The sequence below is a fragment of the Lissotriton helveticus genome, chromosome 1_1, assembly GCF_964261635.1.
Source record: "Lissotriton helveticus chromosome 1_1, aLisHel1.1, whole genome shotgun sequence".
In the NCBI taxonomy this organism is placed as follows: Eukaryota; Metazoa; Chordata; class Amphibia; order Caudata; family Salamandridae; genus Lissotriton; species Lissotriton helveticus.
The window spans coordinates 1,456,888,269-1,456,903,757 of NC_136057.1; the positions used below are offsets into that span (position 1 = coordinate 1,456,888,269).

At 46.2% G+C, this 15,489-nt stretch overlaps 1 protein-coding gene across 1 annotated transcript in view; it reads right to left on the reverse strand.

Annotated features, from left to right (window-relative positions):
- PRPF40B (pre-mRNA processing factor 40B) overlaps nucleotides 1-15,489 on the reverse strand; it is a 289,560-nt gene that overhangs the window by 144,216 nt on the left and 129,855 nt on the right. The window contains exons 13-15 of the mRNA XM_078685984.1: nucleotides 10,042-10,159; nucleotides 9,434-9,498; nucleotides 548-712 (exon numbers count right to left, since the gene is read on the reverse strand). Of these exons, the coding sequence (XP_078542110.1) occupies nucleotides 548-712; nucleotides 9,434-9,498; nucleotides 10,042-10,159 (348 nt within the window). The remainder of the gene's footprint in view (nucleotides 1-547; nucleotides 713-9,433; nucleotides 9,499-10,041; nucleotides 10,160-15,489) is intronic.

Sequence of the window (15,489 nt, forward strand, 5' to 3'; positions counted from 1 at the left end):
TTTTACAAGGAACTACCTTTACCACTCAACTTTTACAACGCAAGTCGTTACAACGACTTGCGCTGGGTGGCGCTCTAGGATAGGGAATAGTTTCATTTACTATCCAACACCTTCCCTACGATCCACAGGGACTGGAGTTGGAATAGTAAATTAAACTATTCACTATCCAGCGCCCCCCAACGCAAGTTGTTGTAACAACTTGCATTGTATAAGTTGCGTGGTAAAGGCATGCGTTGTAAAAGCATGCGTGCTAACGACATACATCCGTACATGTAGAGGATCACGGCATTAGTAAGGCAACTTAGTACCTGCAGAAGAAAATCAGTCAGGTTACTCTGTGTTATAGTGGGATCTAGGAGGTGACATTTTTCCTGTAGCCGGTGATCTTGACCCTGTCACGTCCCCCCGTACCTGCAGCAGGTGGTGGGACAATTGACACTGCATCTGTAGAGTTGCAGGGATTAGTCAGGTGAACCTGTACCTGCAGCAGGAGGAGGGAAATGTGACCCTATGCCTGATGGGGGCGATACGTCATGTAAATCTGTACCTGTAGCGGGTGGTTGATGTCATCTTCTCGTGTTGTTCCAGGAAGTGCTGGAGATGTTCTTTGCCTTCCTTGGCCTTCAGGCGAGCTTCCTCCTTCTCTTCCTTCTCACGTTGGGACTTATACGCGTTGAAGGCCTGCTTCTTCTCGCTCAGCTTGGGAAGGGCGCTAAACAAGTTGAAATAGTTTACTATTACACCCAAACAGAAGCATATACAGGATAGAGGCTGACATCACTGCGCTACCCACAGTGCACAGCAAACTTTCTAAACTAGGCAGATACCATTACACACTATTTGAACTTTGCTGGGTGTGTTACACACACTTCTTTACCCAGTATGTGTCATGCTGTCTCTGCACTATGACTGATGTGTTACACACACTCTCCCACCCATGTGTTATACATACTGCACCACCCAGAAGCATTACACACACTTTGTACCATCTAGGAACACTCTTGGGTCCCACAGCGCTTCACACACGCACTAACCAGGGTACATTACACACTCCTTGCAGAACCCAGAGTGCATTATGCTCTTGAATATGTTGTAAATGTAACTAAGATGCATTGTAAACGCACACTTTCAAAATGTACTAAAGTGTGTTGCCCATTCTTGACTCCCCTGGTACATCACACACACCTGCACACACCCAAAATCTGAACTACCCAGTAGTAGAGTAGCCCTTGGAGAAATGGATGTGGCTTGCCGTAGGTGAGGAAAATATCTTGGGATTAACCTTGTCTCCCTCCTGAACTGTAGTGATCAACCTCTAACACTTCCCCTGTCGCCAGTGTATCCTCTTCTGATTAGACGATTCAAACCATGCCTATGTGCTTCCCATATTTTACTTCAAGCGCAACTATTTGGCAGGGACATTACCTATTATTAGGGCAGTAGATGTAGTGGCACTGTGGCCTAGGGGTGCGAGATGCCCACAGTACCAAGCCAGAATGCACGGGCCATGATCCCGGTTTGAAATAGGGCCCTCTCGACTTTAATACTTCTACTAAAAAGAATGCAATTGAAAAGTATGTCTCCTATTCATGAGACTCATTGCCCGCAAAAGTCTGGCAATTATGTGTGGTGTCCAGTAGACTGTATGCAAAGAATTTGCAAAGATGAGCCAAAACACCATCATTTTGAACCATTGAGCATTGGTACTAAGAAACAAAGCATTCTGCTGGGAGAGTTTGACTTCCCTTGCCCTGGAGTGAAGAGCATGGTGTTAGAAACCAGAGTACCTGAAGCTGTGTTCGCTTGGTGATATCCTTAGTGTTGTGCGGGTTTGCTACAGAACCAGTGAGTGGGTAAGGCCCTGGGACACTACAAAACCAGTAAGAGAACCCTCATTAGGGCCAAGAGAAAAAGATCTCAGGGAGACCAGCATTGTTTCCTGAGGAGATCTTTGCTGAAAACTACTGTTTGTGAAAAAAGTCCACAAGACAGTAAAGAGTGACTAAGAAAGCTCTCAAAACCCGCTTGAGACATTTCATCATCAGTGGGTAACTTTTCTGTCAAGATTGAAATATGTGAAGAAACGCACCCATGCACCTCTTCTCTCCTGCAGCACAGAAACCCCCAGAAAAAAGGGCCCGACATGCCCCAAGCAGGTAGGGTCATCTTTATATTTTCTGTTTGCCACCACCAGGGTCTTCATATTAAATGCTGCATAAAAAAAGCCATCTCTAGGTATACCCCTCACAGGAACCTCAGATCTCTGGGAACCTACAAAGTGAACCCTTTTAATTTCATGAGAACGAAATAGGGTGGCAGCTGCTTCCTTGCAAGAGCCACTAGACTTTGGAATACCCTACCACTCCACATTAGATCCTCACCATCTCTACAGGTTTTCAGAAAACTTCTTAAAACATGGCTTTTCAACAGGTAACTGTTCACCCTTTATTTTTCCTTACTCTGGTCAGTTATCAGCACCAAGAAGCCCTCAGATATAAGCTGCGCTATATAAAACTTTTTAAGATAACATAACATGTTTTTTGCAGACACTGGCAACTTTATGTACTTCACATTACTGAAGGACATAAAAGACATGCACTATGAAAAGGTGTTTTACGCATTAAGCATTGGCTTACTTTGTCATGCAGGCTCTGATCTCCGAGCACTCCTCACACTTGTGCTCACATGTGTTGAGCACTTTGTCTAAGCTGCTGAATCGGTGAAGCAGGAGTATTGAAGAAATGTAGAGCTGGGTCACCTTACACTCCTAGCAACCACCAGCACATTCTCTGTGATAACAAAAGGGACTGCACAAAAGTGTGTTTATTTTCACATCTAACTGAGGCCAAGCCAATAATCTGTCTTCTAAACTGAGATGGCAGGGTAACGCCTCATGAGGAACACTCTGATGCTATACACTCCTTTATCACAAAGGTTTAACAGAAGAGAACATTACAAACTCACTGATGATAGAGGCAAAACTTTCATACCCATTGGTAACAAGCAGGAATGTGACACACGTCAGAATTGTGGAAGCTGGTTATGTACTAGGGTGTACAAATTGGTATTTCACGCTATTTGCAAACAAGATCCTCGCCAGGTTTCACCTGATAAAAGCTTGCGGGAAAATAGCGCAGGGTACGCAATCTGTGCGTGGATAAATAGCACATGTGCAATTAGCATGTGGACAAAAGCTTTCCAACTTAAAATCCCATTTTTGAAGATACTTCTCTAACTACAGATTCTTGACCTTTTGAATATCTCCAGAAGCCAGACTGGTTCTGGGGAATACCCGCACGCTGATAGGTGGTGGCATGTGGCTCCGATGTGACTCCGTACCACAAAGAAGTGATAGAGCAGAGTAGCATAAAAGGGCCACCCCTAAGTGCTGAAGTCAGTCCCTTTGTTCCACTGCCTTCAACGTAGATCAAGAGTTCCACTCCTAACTTTATCAGTCTTCTAACGACTTATGAATTTCCTTATACAGTGTGCTAGGGAATATGCCTCCTCTGAAGACAACAGGATTCAAGCTGAGCCAAGACTGCAGGAAGCAGATATCGGTCACGGACCCACACTGTGTTTGACTCTGGTGCTTGTGCGGTAAATGTGCAAACATGCACCTAAAGGCGACCTGAGAGTGGAGCATAATGTCTACATTGCAAAACATATGTTCAAAGCATAAGGCTAGTACCCGCCGCAAGTCAAGGGGCGTCTTGCGATCTCTTTTAAGACTCTGGATAGCACAATGTCCTGTTCACACTCAGTCTTCCAGTAAGTCAAAATCAAAAAAGTGCCATAAATGCAACAAAGGTAAACAGGACTCAAACCCATCCTACCAATCATAAGCAGATGATCGGCACGAGGACATCAATCGAAAGATCATAAACCGGAAGTAACCTAGGTCTTCTGACTTTAGTCCAGTTTCTCAACTGGACCAGGCGTACCCTGAGATTTCTGGGCTGTTGTCAATCCTGACGAAAACAACAGCTTTCTAGGAGGCTATTTTGCAACTGTTTGAAATGCTTGCAGCTCCCTTTTTCACACCTCCACGCCATCAGGTCCGCCCAGTGTCAAATTTCCCATGTGGACTAGTTTGTGAGCATTTTCCAGCACCAGTTCAGACTTCCACCCTGGCTATTAAAACCACGCCAGTTTTGTCCATGCCAGCATGAATGCGGACTCCACTGGTGCCAGCCCTAGTTCCAAATCCAGCACTGGTAACCAAAGCCAAACTGTTGTAGACTGCACCAGGGCTAAGTCATAGTGCGAAATTTAAATAGTGCAATAAGTTGTTATGCAACCAGATTCCAATCTTCAGCCTCTGCTTCGATGCGGGTACTGTCAGAAGCTATAGGCCTTTTTGGATCAGACTCTGATGCAGTTCAGAGTATACAAAATGTTCCCTACAACATTGATGATGAGGCGGCGGACAAATGCATATACAGAATGCCAGAGTGATAGAAACATCTCCAGAGACTGAGCTAGATTTGCCACCTGGGTCATCAACTGAAGCAAGTGCTTCTTTCACAGTAGCAGTGCGAAGGGCAGAAGTGCTAGATTTACAATTTTCTACTTTTTATTAACTGAGATCCTTCAAACTAGTTCAACCTCGTCTGAGCTCATATCTCCATGTAATAAGGCTCTCCCATACACTCTCATGGCAATTTGCACTAAGCTGTTCTCGGTCCCTCTAGGCAGTTGGCCTGTGATCAGACGGCTTAGACCAGCTCTAGGTGTTCCCAATTTTTTGACAAAGCATCCTACATTTGAAAGTTCGGTGGTACAGGCATTAACAAGTAAAGTAAATCCTAATTCTTTTCTGATCAACTCTCTGGATAGAATTGAAAAGTATTGAGGCTTTGGAAAAGCAAATGTTCTATTTTGCTAATTTAGCCTCTGGGCAGGCCAGTCAGAACAAGAGTGTTGCTAGCTCAAACGATACACGATGGACAGGACGTGGTGAAGTATGTCATGAGTGCTGGCTTGGACACCTCAAACATTACTGGCATAGCTATTAGAACAAGCTTTGTGCTTAGACGGCATGCCTGTAAAAGATCATCTGGGTTTTTAAGATATGTCCAAGTGTCTTTGATGGAGATACCCTTTGATGGCTACAGATTGTGTGGCGAGAAGGCTGATTAGACGCTTGAACAACTGAAGGACAGTCAAGCCACAGCATCATCCTTGAAGCTTTTGTCTCCCGCCTCGCAGTTCCACTGACAGTTCAGGAAATTTAGGGACTATTCCCGGGGGCTGACAATGCCGACCCTCGCAACCTGTGCATTTGCAGACTCAATCCTTTCAAGGCCGATTTTGTGTTGGTGATTGTCGCCTTTCACACAAGAAAGGACAGCTTTACTTTACCTCTTTATCCCCGTCATCAGCGGTTACAAAGCCCTCGCAGGCCCACACCCAGCCAGTAGAAGGCAGGATACAGCAGTTCAACCATGGCTGGAGATACATCACATCGGACAGATAGGTCTTGCAATTCACATACTCCATGCCTTTCGTTTTCCCTCTGCCACATTTCCTTCCCACATCAGAGTAACTTTCAGCACAGCATTCCGCACTCCTGCTGCAAGGAGTCCGCCTTCTGCTTGCCGTGGGAGCCATGGAGTGGGTGCTGAATTCAGAGAGAGAAGACTGGTTCTATTTGTGCTACTTTCTTGAGCCTTTACTGGACCTCCACCAATTGTATAAAATAAAAGGCAGGGAGTAGCTGATCTGCAAGAGCCATCTGCCCAATGTCCCTGGATGTACATGATGTGTATTTCTATATATCTGTCCTGCAGTTCCATAGACATTAACTGATTCACAGTAGGGTCAGAACACCTACAATTTGCAAAGCTTACCTTGGCCGCTTGGGTGTTCACAACAGTGATGGCAGTGGTTGCTACTTCCCATCGGAGCTACATTTGCTCCCATACCTTGACGCCAGGCTGTTAAAGACTGGCTCACTGCAGACAATTGTTTGCACCTATAGCCAAACGTCTGACATACTTGCAGTTTTCCATTAGCAAGCCAAATTCCCACCTGAGCCCCAAACAGGGGTCATCCTGTACACAGTGTCGACCAAGGTTTTTTTCATTTCTGCAATGAGGTGGGCCTCGGAGGATATGAGCCTGATGTTTCTACCCAGTCCTGAGTCTCAGTGGAGATGGGTTTGATGCTTCTCTACTCCTAGCCTTGTACATCCTTGTACACTCTCCTAATCCCAAACAGCAAATGGCCTAAATGTGCCCTGCCATGGAAGCTCAGGTTTCAGTTTGCCCAACATCAGGACTACCCCAGACTCCATTCAGATATCTCAGGTGACGGCTCAGGGTGTTCTGTGGTGGCAGACAAGGCCACCCTCCCTGCTCCATTTAGACCATATGGTTGTGACAGGTGTGTCCCTGCTAGGTTGTGGGGGGGGGCCTGAGAGAGGTTGGGCTCAGAGGCCGCTAGGACTTTAACATTACCCTCATCCTGTCCCAAACAAAGAAGAATTGGCAGCCTCGAAGAAGCTGTCTCTATCAGCAATGGGTAGAGGAGAGCTTTTCAAGATGTCTTCTCTTCCGTGATTCCTTTAAATGCTTACAAACTGTGAGTCTATTTTCAGACATCAGTTCCTTCTAGGGAGAAGTCTCACTAACCATATGGACACAGGTGCCACATCATGGCAATCTGTGGGTTCCGTGCATCTGCCGGACATCTGCCTTTACTACTGGGCATCACAGCTCGTGGTCATTAATAAGTGGACCACCAGGACCCAGCACATAAGTTAGAGATTAATCTTGTACAGGCCTGGAACCTAGAGACAATGCTCTATTGCTCCTCCATCCCTATAGGGGTGCCCTACTGACCACAACCTCTTTCATTTGCTGGCACTGTGCCTTGAAGCCCATTCGGTGGTTTAAAATATTAACTGGGGAAACCTAACTTTTTGGCAGGGTACCTGGCTCTCACATGGCTTGAAGGTATTTAGGCAATGGGATCTGATTGACATCTTGAAAGTTGGGGATGTGCAGCCAGGTTTGCCAAATTAAAATATATGCACAATTAAAGGAAAGAATTACATTCTGAACACGAAAAGCCATGTTGGTGAACTCCTTGCTCACCCTGATCAGCTTGAGGTCTACGTGGCAGCAGGATGTGGGTGTCCACAAGGATGGTGAGTGGTTTGAGGCCAAGATGGCCGCATGATGCCTCTCCATCTCTGCCAAACTGAGGCTTACATGATTCTAATATTTTCACAGACTATATTATGACCCTACTCAGGCGCGCAACACCCATTGGGCTCAAAGGGCTTCAGCCCCCCATCGTGTGTGTCAGCCCGGGATGAGACAGCTTCCCGGGTACACACACATCCACACCTGAGTACTTCACAGGTCTTTTAAAGACCTTTTGCTTGTTAATGAAGCTTTGATGTCCCCCCCACTTAGAGCCCCTGCAGCTCCACTCTGTTTTGCGTGCAGAATCAGCCCACCTCGAAATTTGTTTATTAGTGGCAAAGGGAGACATGCCAGGAATTGGATTGCTGCAGAGGCTCTCACAGGTAGAGAATAGCTGTTGGTGTGGATGTTTAAATAAATATCACAAAATATTGAATGTAGCACTTGATCAATGTCTCTGAATTATTTAAAGGTATATAGGTGGGGTGGGGACAAACTACCTTGAGATCATGGTCTTGTAATGCTTTATGTGGACCAGTGAGGCTTACACTGTGGACATTTTTTGTTGTTGTTCAATGTTGAAATAAAAAGAATGATAACAAAATCTAGCAGGAACTTTGAATGCCAGAGCAGATTTTGGTTGACGGATTAAAAGTGACATCTCCACCCTAAAGTGGCAAGAGCATTTTCGATCAGTTGGGCATGCCCTGGTTAGATCTGTTTGCCACCGTCCAGAACACACATAGTCAAAACTACTGCAAATCTGGGTTTCATCCAGGTATGTCAATGGGAGATGTGTTCCAACTGCGATGGGACACTTTTCCCCTGTATGAGTTCCCACCACTACCTCCCTGAGTTGAGTTCTAAGGAAAATCAGGACCAATTGTGCACAAAATAATTTTAATCTCCCCGTACTGAATCTCAAGAGTATGGTACTCAGAGCTCTTGTGTATATATAGATATATATATATGTAATACACACACACATACATACACACACAATGTGTTGACCTTTACAACGCGTTGTAATATTGTGCAGGACTTTACAACGTATGCCTTTACTATGCCATGCAGTGGTATAGTGTGATATTCATGATATTCAGAAGAGCGTGCTCTATACACATCATTATTATAAAATGGGGATTTACACACTCTGGGATTTCAAAGAATGTTACACATTCGGAGATACGGGATAATAGAAGGGACAGCTACAAACCATGATAACAAAGGAATGTTACACATTCATGGATAAAAGAATGAAGTTACAAAGTCAAAGGGATTAGATGTATGGGTTGCATACTTTCTACTAACAAAAGGCAAGAACTAAACACTCATCAGTAAAAGAAGGGAGAGTTACACATTCAGGTATTACAAAAACGAATGTTCCACACTCAAAATATAAAAAGGAACATCACAAAATCAGTGAAACCTGAAGGGATACACACCTGAGGATAAAAGCAAGAAATACCATACAGTCGGTAACGCAACAGAAGAGAGGCATACACACTCAGTGATAAAAGAAGATATAGTTAAACTCAATCATAATAAAGAAGAACATTCCACACTCAACAGCAGAGGAAGAAATATTACACACCTACTGATAACAGAAAGGAATGTTACGTACTCGGAGATAACAAACAAGAACGCTACACACTCAGTACTGACAGAATCAAATGTTACACATTCAGTGATAAAAGAAGGAAACACTAAATAATCAATGATAACATAAGAGAATACCACACTCACTCACTGAAGTAACACGCGGAGTCACAACAGAAGAAGCGCTACACAATCCATGATCATGTTACATAGTCATACTTACACAGTGACACGCCACCAAGCATTCAATGAAAATGTTAATATTTTACAAGAATCTAATTAGTCTGTAGATATATTTTGTTATATCCTAGGAGCCTCTCTGGGCTCCAGTAGTAGGAACACATTACCTGCGACTGGGGTAGTTTTCAAACAGTACTTCTGCAGTTCACCTCAACAAGTTTCTCACCGTGTTCTTGGTTGTTGAGGGTACTGATGTGGTGGTGGAATGCTGCATTATAGTGAATTCAGCCTAGATGCAGGAAGTTAAAATAACTTTCCCAAGATCAAAATGTTTGCGTGGGGAGCTGAGAAACACACCCATAATCAACTAATTCCCACTCCACAGTCTCAACCAGCAGGCCAACCTTTCCTCGGGCCCTAATGAGGTTGTGATCCTCACTGATTTCACCTGGGATCCGTCCGCCAGCTAAAGAATCCCATCGTGCCCTATCGGTGCCCACCTGTATCGAGGGTCCTTAATTATCATCTTCATTGCTTGTTCCCATGATGCATTGGAAAGAACACCCTGCAATAAAACATCTCAGTGAAGATGAATCCTCCATTGCATTGTTTTCAAGACAGTCCCCGCAGCGGGCGCATTAAGTCAATGGTGGGACGCTCTACCTCACTGTATGCCCTGCATGCAGCGCTTACCCTGGCCACCCACCCACGCACTGCCCTTTGTGACTGGGCCTATGTCAGTGCCCAGCTGGTCAAGGGCCACACCTCCACAAGATTAGACCATGGAGAGTATGGCACCAGTAATCAACTGTAAAAACGCATGCAGCGGCCTCACGTGGGATTCTGAAAGCCTTCTTTCAAAGCACCCCTCTTATCCATCCCACATTCCCCTTCTCTAGTCTGACTGTGGGCACGGATGCATGAGCAGGGGGTTCATAGATAATGCATGTCAGGTGTCCTGCTAGGCTTAACGCCTTGCTCCTATTCCTGTACTCAGCCCTCCTGCTCTCACTCATCTCACGCAAAGCTCAACCATCCCCTGATCAGGTCATTCTCCTGAGCAAACAATCCCTCTCAAGCAATCCCGCTGAGCCCTCTGTAAACATACCATGTCTTTCAGGAGCTCCTTAAAAGCCTGCTTTGCTTCCTCTTTGGTACTCCAGCTATATGATTTCCGGTCGGTTTCCAGGATCTCCTCATCTTCTCTCTTCTCGCCGGCATCGCTACTGGAGACAGAAATATAAGTGAGCCTTTCTGTGGCCAACATTTGAAAGTCTGCTAACTTACCATGTTACTAAGTGATGTGGTTTCACACACACAGATCCACCCACCTAACACAGGGCACAATATAGTCACCTGTAGGACTGAAATACTTCCTGACCAAGAGAAGGAGTAATGGTAACTATGTTCATGCCACAGTGGGCCAGCACAACCCACCACTGGAAGAAGTCAGACTGGCTGAAACATATTTATGCACAGGAAAGAGCCACACACTGCGACAATCAACGGAGGAAGCCAGTTGGAAGCTAAAACGTACCCTAAAAATAGGCAATTACAAGGTAACTCAACCGCTAGAGCATGGGTACTCACAAACATTTTCTCGGGGGCAAAAATGTACAGCTTGGAGTGTGCCCGAGGTGCTCGTCGATGCCGTGGCATCACCAGGGAGTACGGGTAGGATGGGGGATTATCACAACAGAAAAGAAAAAATAACTTTTAAAAGATTACTAGAAAATGCTTTCTTTAAAATCTTTTTTTGCACATTTTTCAGCAGTTTATGTTGCAGAGTACGTTATACTGTATGTAATATTATAAACTAATGACTTTCATATTCACATCGCTTACTATCACTGGAAGGGACCTTGTAGAATTATATGTGCACATCACTTTTCTACAGTGCACTAACCACAATGCATCTCAGTGACCCTGTGGTTATACACATACACGTGTGCATTCAGTAGTGATGGCATTAACTAAATCAGCTTTCCTACCAAAATCTTGCATTTCCACAGATAAGTTTCACTTGCTTCTTATTAGAGGTATTTGCATTATATTTTATATTCAGGTACTGCACAAAGAATGTGCCTTTCCAACATCGTTTTTTATTTTTAATATAGGCTTTGTTTCTACAGTGATTAATGCTTGCTCTATGAGCAGGGCAACCCTGCTCATAAAACATGCTGAACTGACTATAGAAACAAAGCCCAGAAAGTCATTACCGTGTTGCTAAGCTACCAGAAAAAGTCAACAGCGGATCTGGAGTATTTTTCTTTCTTGGTAACAGTAGCAACCCGTCCCCTACAAAGTGTGTGGGGGGTGGGGCAGGCCGGAGGAGGGAGATGGGGGGTGGGGGAGGGGGGAATAATAGTTTTAAAAAAGTTACCTGATCGTCATCGCCGCCCACTGCATTGCAATCTTCTGTCATCTGGGCAATGGCTCCCAGAATGCACTGCGGCCAATCCTGACGCTGGACGAAAGTAGCGTCAGGATTGGTCTGAGAGCTGGGACACGCTTGCAGGCCGACTGGGAGCCTGTGCCTGCTTTCTCTAGCCCCAGAAACACAGCTAGGAATGGAGAAAGCTTCACTGTGCATGAGGGTTTGGCCGGCCTGAGATGCCGGCCAAACCCACATGCGCAGAGAAGGGAGTGCACCACCACTCCCCCACCGCAGTGTCATCCCCCTGGACCCACCCCCAAGACTCGTCAGAGTCCTGGGACGAGTCCAGGGGAATTGAAATAAAACAATAATAAAACGGGTTTAAACCCCTTTTATTATCGTTCTATTTGCGCATGGTGGCAGGGGCGGCGCTTCTCCACCCTAATGGAGGAGTCGCTGCTGCTTGCTTCACCAGAAGATTACCAGGCCGCCAGAAAAAGAATGCAGGCCACAGGCAGCCCCCGGGCCATACTTTGAGTACCATTGCTCTAGAGTATTAACTAAGAAGAACACCATCAAAAGGGATAGGAAGAAGAAGTTACTGACCTTTGGTAATGCTGTGTCTGATGGATACGCTATCTAACCGCAAATTCCCCACCATTAGAATATTACCTGCCAGACTGGATTTCGATTACATAACTAGCAGCATTGCTAGGGCATGCCGTTAGGTGGCACTGTGCGGCTCCGTGTTGACATCATTCCTCCGCAGAAGTGAAGCTCTTGCGGCATATAAGAGCCACCCCTGCACGTCAACCTCACTTTCTTTCTTGACCTTGTCCAGGCCCTTGGACATGGAGCCCAACAATAATCAGAGGTAGCAGTGTGCAGATCTCTAATTTGAGACCTTTTTGGATTGGAAAAAGAGACTATTCCACAGAAGGGGAAGAAGTGAGAGCAGTGGGGAATCTGCAGTTAGTTACAGTATTAATCAGACAGAGTGTTACTGAAGGCAAGTAACTTGTTTTTCTGATGGATACTTCTAATTGTTGATTGCCCGCCTTTAGAATATATGTCTAAGCAGTACGCCCCAAAGTGTAGGGTCTGTGAAATGGATCTGATTAAAAAGTACTGAAGGACCGAGTGGGTGGAATGCCCTTCCCATTGGACCTGGCTGTCAAGGCTGTGGTGCTTCATGAACAAGTGCAATCATACCCTAGTGACATTCTGACAGAAATCGAGAACAGTCACTATGCATGCCAACGCAGTGGTAGCAGACTTCGGCCTGGTGGAATGGACTGTCAGTCCTTCTGGAGGCTGATGCTTAGCAGATCTTATGCGGAGGACTATCCACCTTGACATACTCCTTTTCTGCACTGCCTTTCCATTCTTTGCCCAGAGAACTCCACAAAAAGTTGATCATCCACCCGATGGTCTTTGATGCAAGTGATGTAAAAGCTCAAGACATTTTTCAGGGCCAACCAATGGAATCTCTCTCCCTCTGTCTAGGGGTGAGGCGGGGCAAAGAACGTTGGGAAAGAGATGGGTTGCCCAATGTGAAAAGGAGTCCTGACCTTCTGCAAAAAGGCCTCCATAGTCCTCAACAATACTTTATCTGGGGGAAAAGTTGGTGCAAGGCGGCTGCAATGAGAGAATCTGGTGTTCACATACACAGCAAGCTGAAGTTATCACCGACCGTGTCACTATCAAACCCCTGCCATCACAATCCCTCTGTGACTAGCTCAACAGCTACTTTATTGAGAAGATCACGAAAATCAAAACAAGTATCCCCAAGGCCGCCTCACCCCCTGATCTCAATGACGCACCCCGTAACTCCTCTCTTTTTCCCAACTTCCCTATGATCACTCAAGAGGTTTTTTTCTCACTCCTCTGGAAAGTTCGCTCCGGCTCTCTGCGGGACAGCTGTCCCCCACACATTGCCCGTGAGATTTTTCTCAACATCCCCGACCCCCCGCTCTCTCTCCTTCATAACTCCCTTACCTCCGGCGTGGTCCCCAACTCCTTTACAACTGCGGTGGTCTCGCACATTCTTAAAAAAGCAGGATCCGATCTGGAGGCTTTATGTAATTTCCGCCCAATTTTGCTTCTCCCCTTCTTGGGAAAAATCCTGGAGGCCTTTGTGGCAAACAGCCTAAGTACCTTTGTGGAAACCTCCCACTACTTGAACCCCCACCAAGCTTGCTTTAAGCCTCAACACTCCACTGAGTCCATCGCCCTGGCCGTCCATGATGAACTCAGAAAGGGAGCCGATCTGAACACCTCACAGGCATTGGTGCCCCTGGATTTGTCTGCGGCGTTCGACACCGTCGACCACGCTGTTCTCCACGATCGGGTCGAGAGCGCCGGCATCCGGGGCCTACCACTGAGGTGGATCGCCTCATTTCTCCAAGACCATTATCAAGCGGTTCGCCTCTCCACCTTCGCCTCGGAGGAAAAAAGACTTACCTGTGAAGTCCCTCAGGGCTCCTTCCTCTCCCCCCTTATGTTTAACCGGTATATTCTTCCCTTGATCTCCGAACTCCAGAAAAGATCAGTAGTCATCTTTAATTATGCCGATAACCTTCAGCTCATCTTCAACATCGACCCCTCCCCCTCCTCTATTGAGAACGTTCAATCCACCAGGACCTTCATCAGCAGTTGGATGAACGCAAACCAGCTCAAACTTAATCCTGATACAACTGAGCTGATTCTCACGGGGCCCGCAGGCAATCCTTGCAACTCCAATTTCTGGCCCCTTTCCCTGGGCTGCCCACTATCCCCTGTCAACTCGGTCAAGAGCCTAGGCGTTACCGTCAGCGACGACCTCTCCATGAGGGCTCAAATCAATTCAGTGGGCTCTGTCTGCTTTTTCCACCTACGCCGAATCAGGAAAATCAGCAGACTGTTGTCACATGAAGCTCTCGTCCAAGTCACCCTGGGACTAGTTATGTCCCGCATTGACTATGCAAACTCTCTGTATGTCGGAATACCCGCGTACTAATCCCATCGACTTCAACTCCTCCAGAAGCAAGCAGCCAGGCTTATCCATGGCCAGCCAAAGTTCAGCCACACAAAACCCCTCCTTAAGAGCCTTCATTGGCTCCCGGTGGCCCAGCGCAGCCTCTTCAAACTGGGCTGCCTGATCCATAAAGCCCTCTCCTCCCAGGGACCCTCCTTCATTGCCTCCCGAAACCACCGCTATGTCCCTTCCCGCGTCCTACGCTCCTCCTGCTCCAATCTCTTGTCCCCTTGCACTTTCAGACGCAAGAAACATGGTGGCCTGAGATTTTCCACCCAAGCTCCACTCTTCTGGAATTCCCTCCCCCCATAACTCCGCCTAACACCCTCCTACGTCCAATTCAGGAAGTCACTTAAGACCTGGCTTTTCTCCGTAGCATACAACTAACTCCAAACACACTGCCGTGACCTTCAGCCCCTCCACTTAAGCACCAAGAAACCGCTGGTGAACGTGCTCTCTATAAATATCCTTTATCATATCATATCATATCATTATCGTATCACAACAAGGAATACAGTCTTCAGAGTCAGGAGGCATCGTAAGCAGCTGTGCATCAGCTCAAAGAGAGTGCTCATGAAGAAACTGAAGACCAAACTCAAATCCCACTGTGGCATCACAAAGGGTCCGGGGGAAAACATGTGTCTAGACTTTTAGAAATCTCACAATAAATGATTTGAACGCCGACAGTTGGTCTGCAAACGCAAAAAGGCCGAAAGGACAGACAAATAATCTTTAATGGTGCACACTGAAGTAAAACAGACAAAAAGACATTCAACAGTTTGGCCTGTAACATGTCTGTATTGCTGTGGCCACACCAGACCACAAACTTGTCCCAGAGTTGACAGACTTTGTAGTAGAATGCCTGGCAGCAAGGTGAAATCCACAACTTTGAGAGGGAGATCGAATGCAGTCAACTGCCGCCGCTCAATCTTCATGCCTGGAGGTGCAGATTGCATGGGTTTGAGTGAAGGACCCTGCCCTGCTGCTGTGACAAGAGATCCTCCTAAAGAGGCAGGCTGATCAGAGGACAAATGCTTATGCCCAGACGTTCCAGGCTCCACACTTTCCTTGCCCAATCGGAAGCCACTAAGATGGCTTGGACCTTGTCGTTCCTGATCTTTTTCAGAACTCTGGGCAGAAGAGGAAAGAGAGAGAATCTGGAA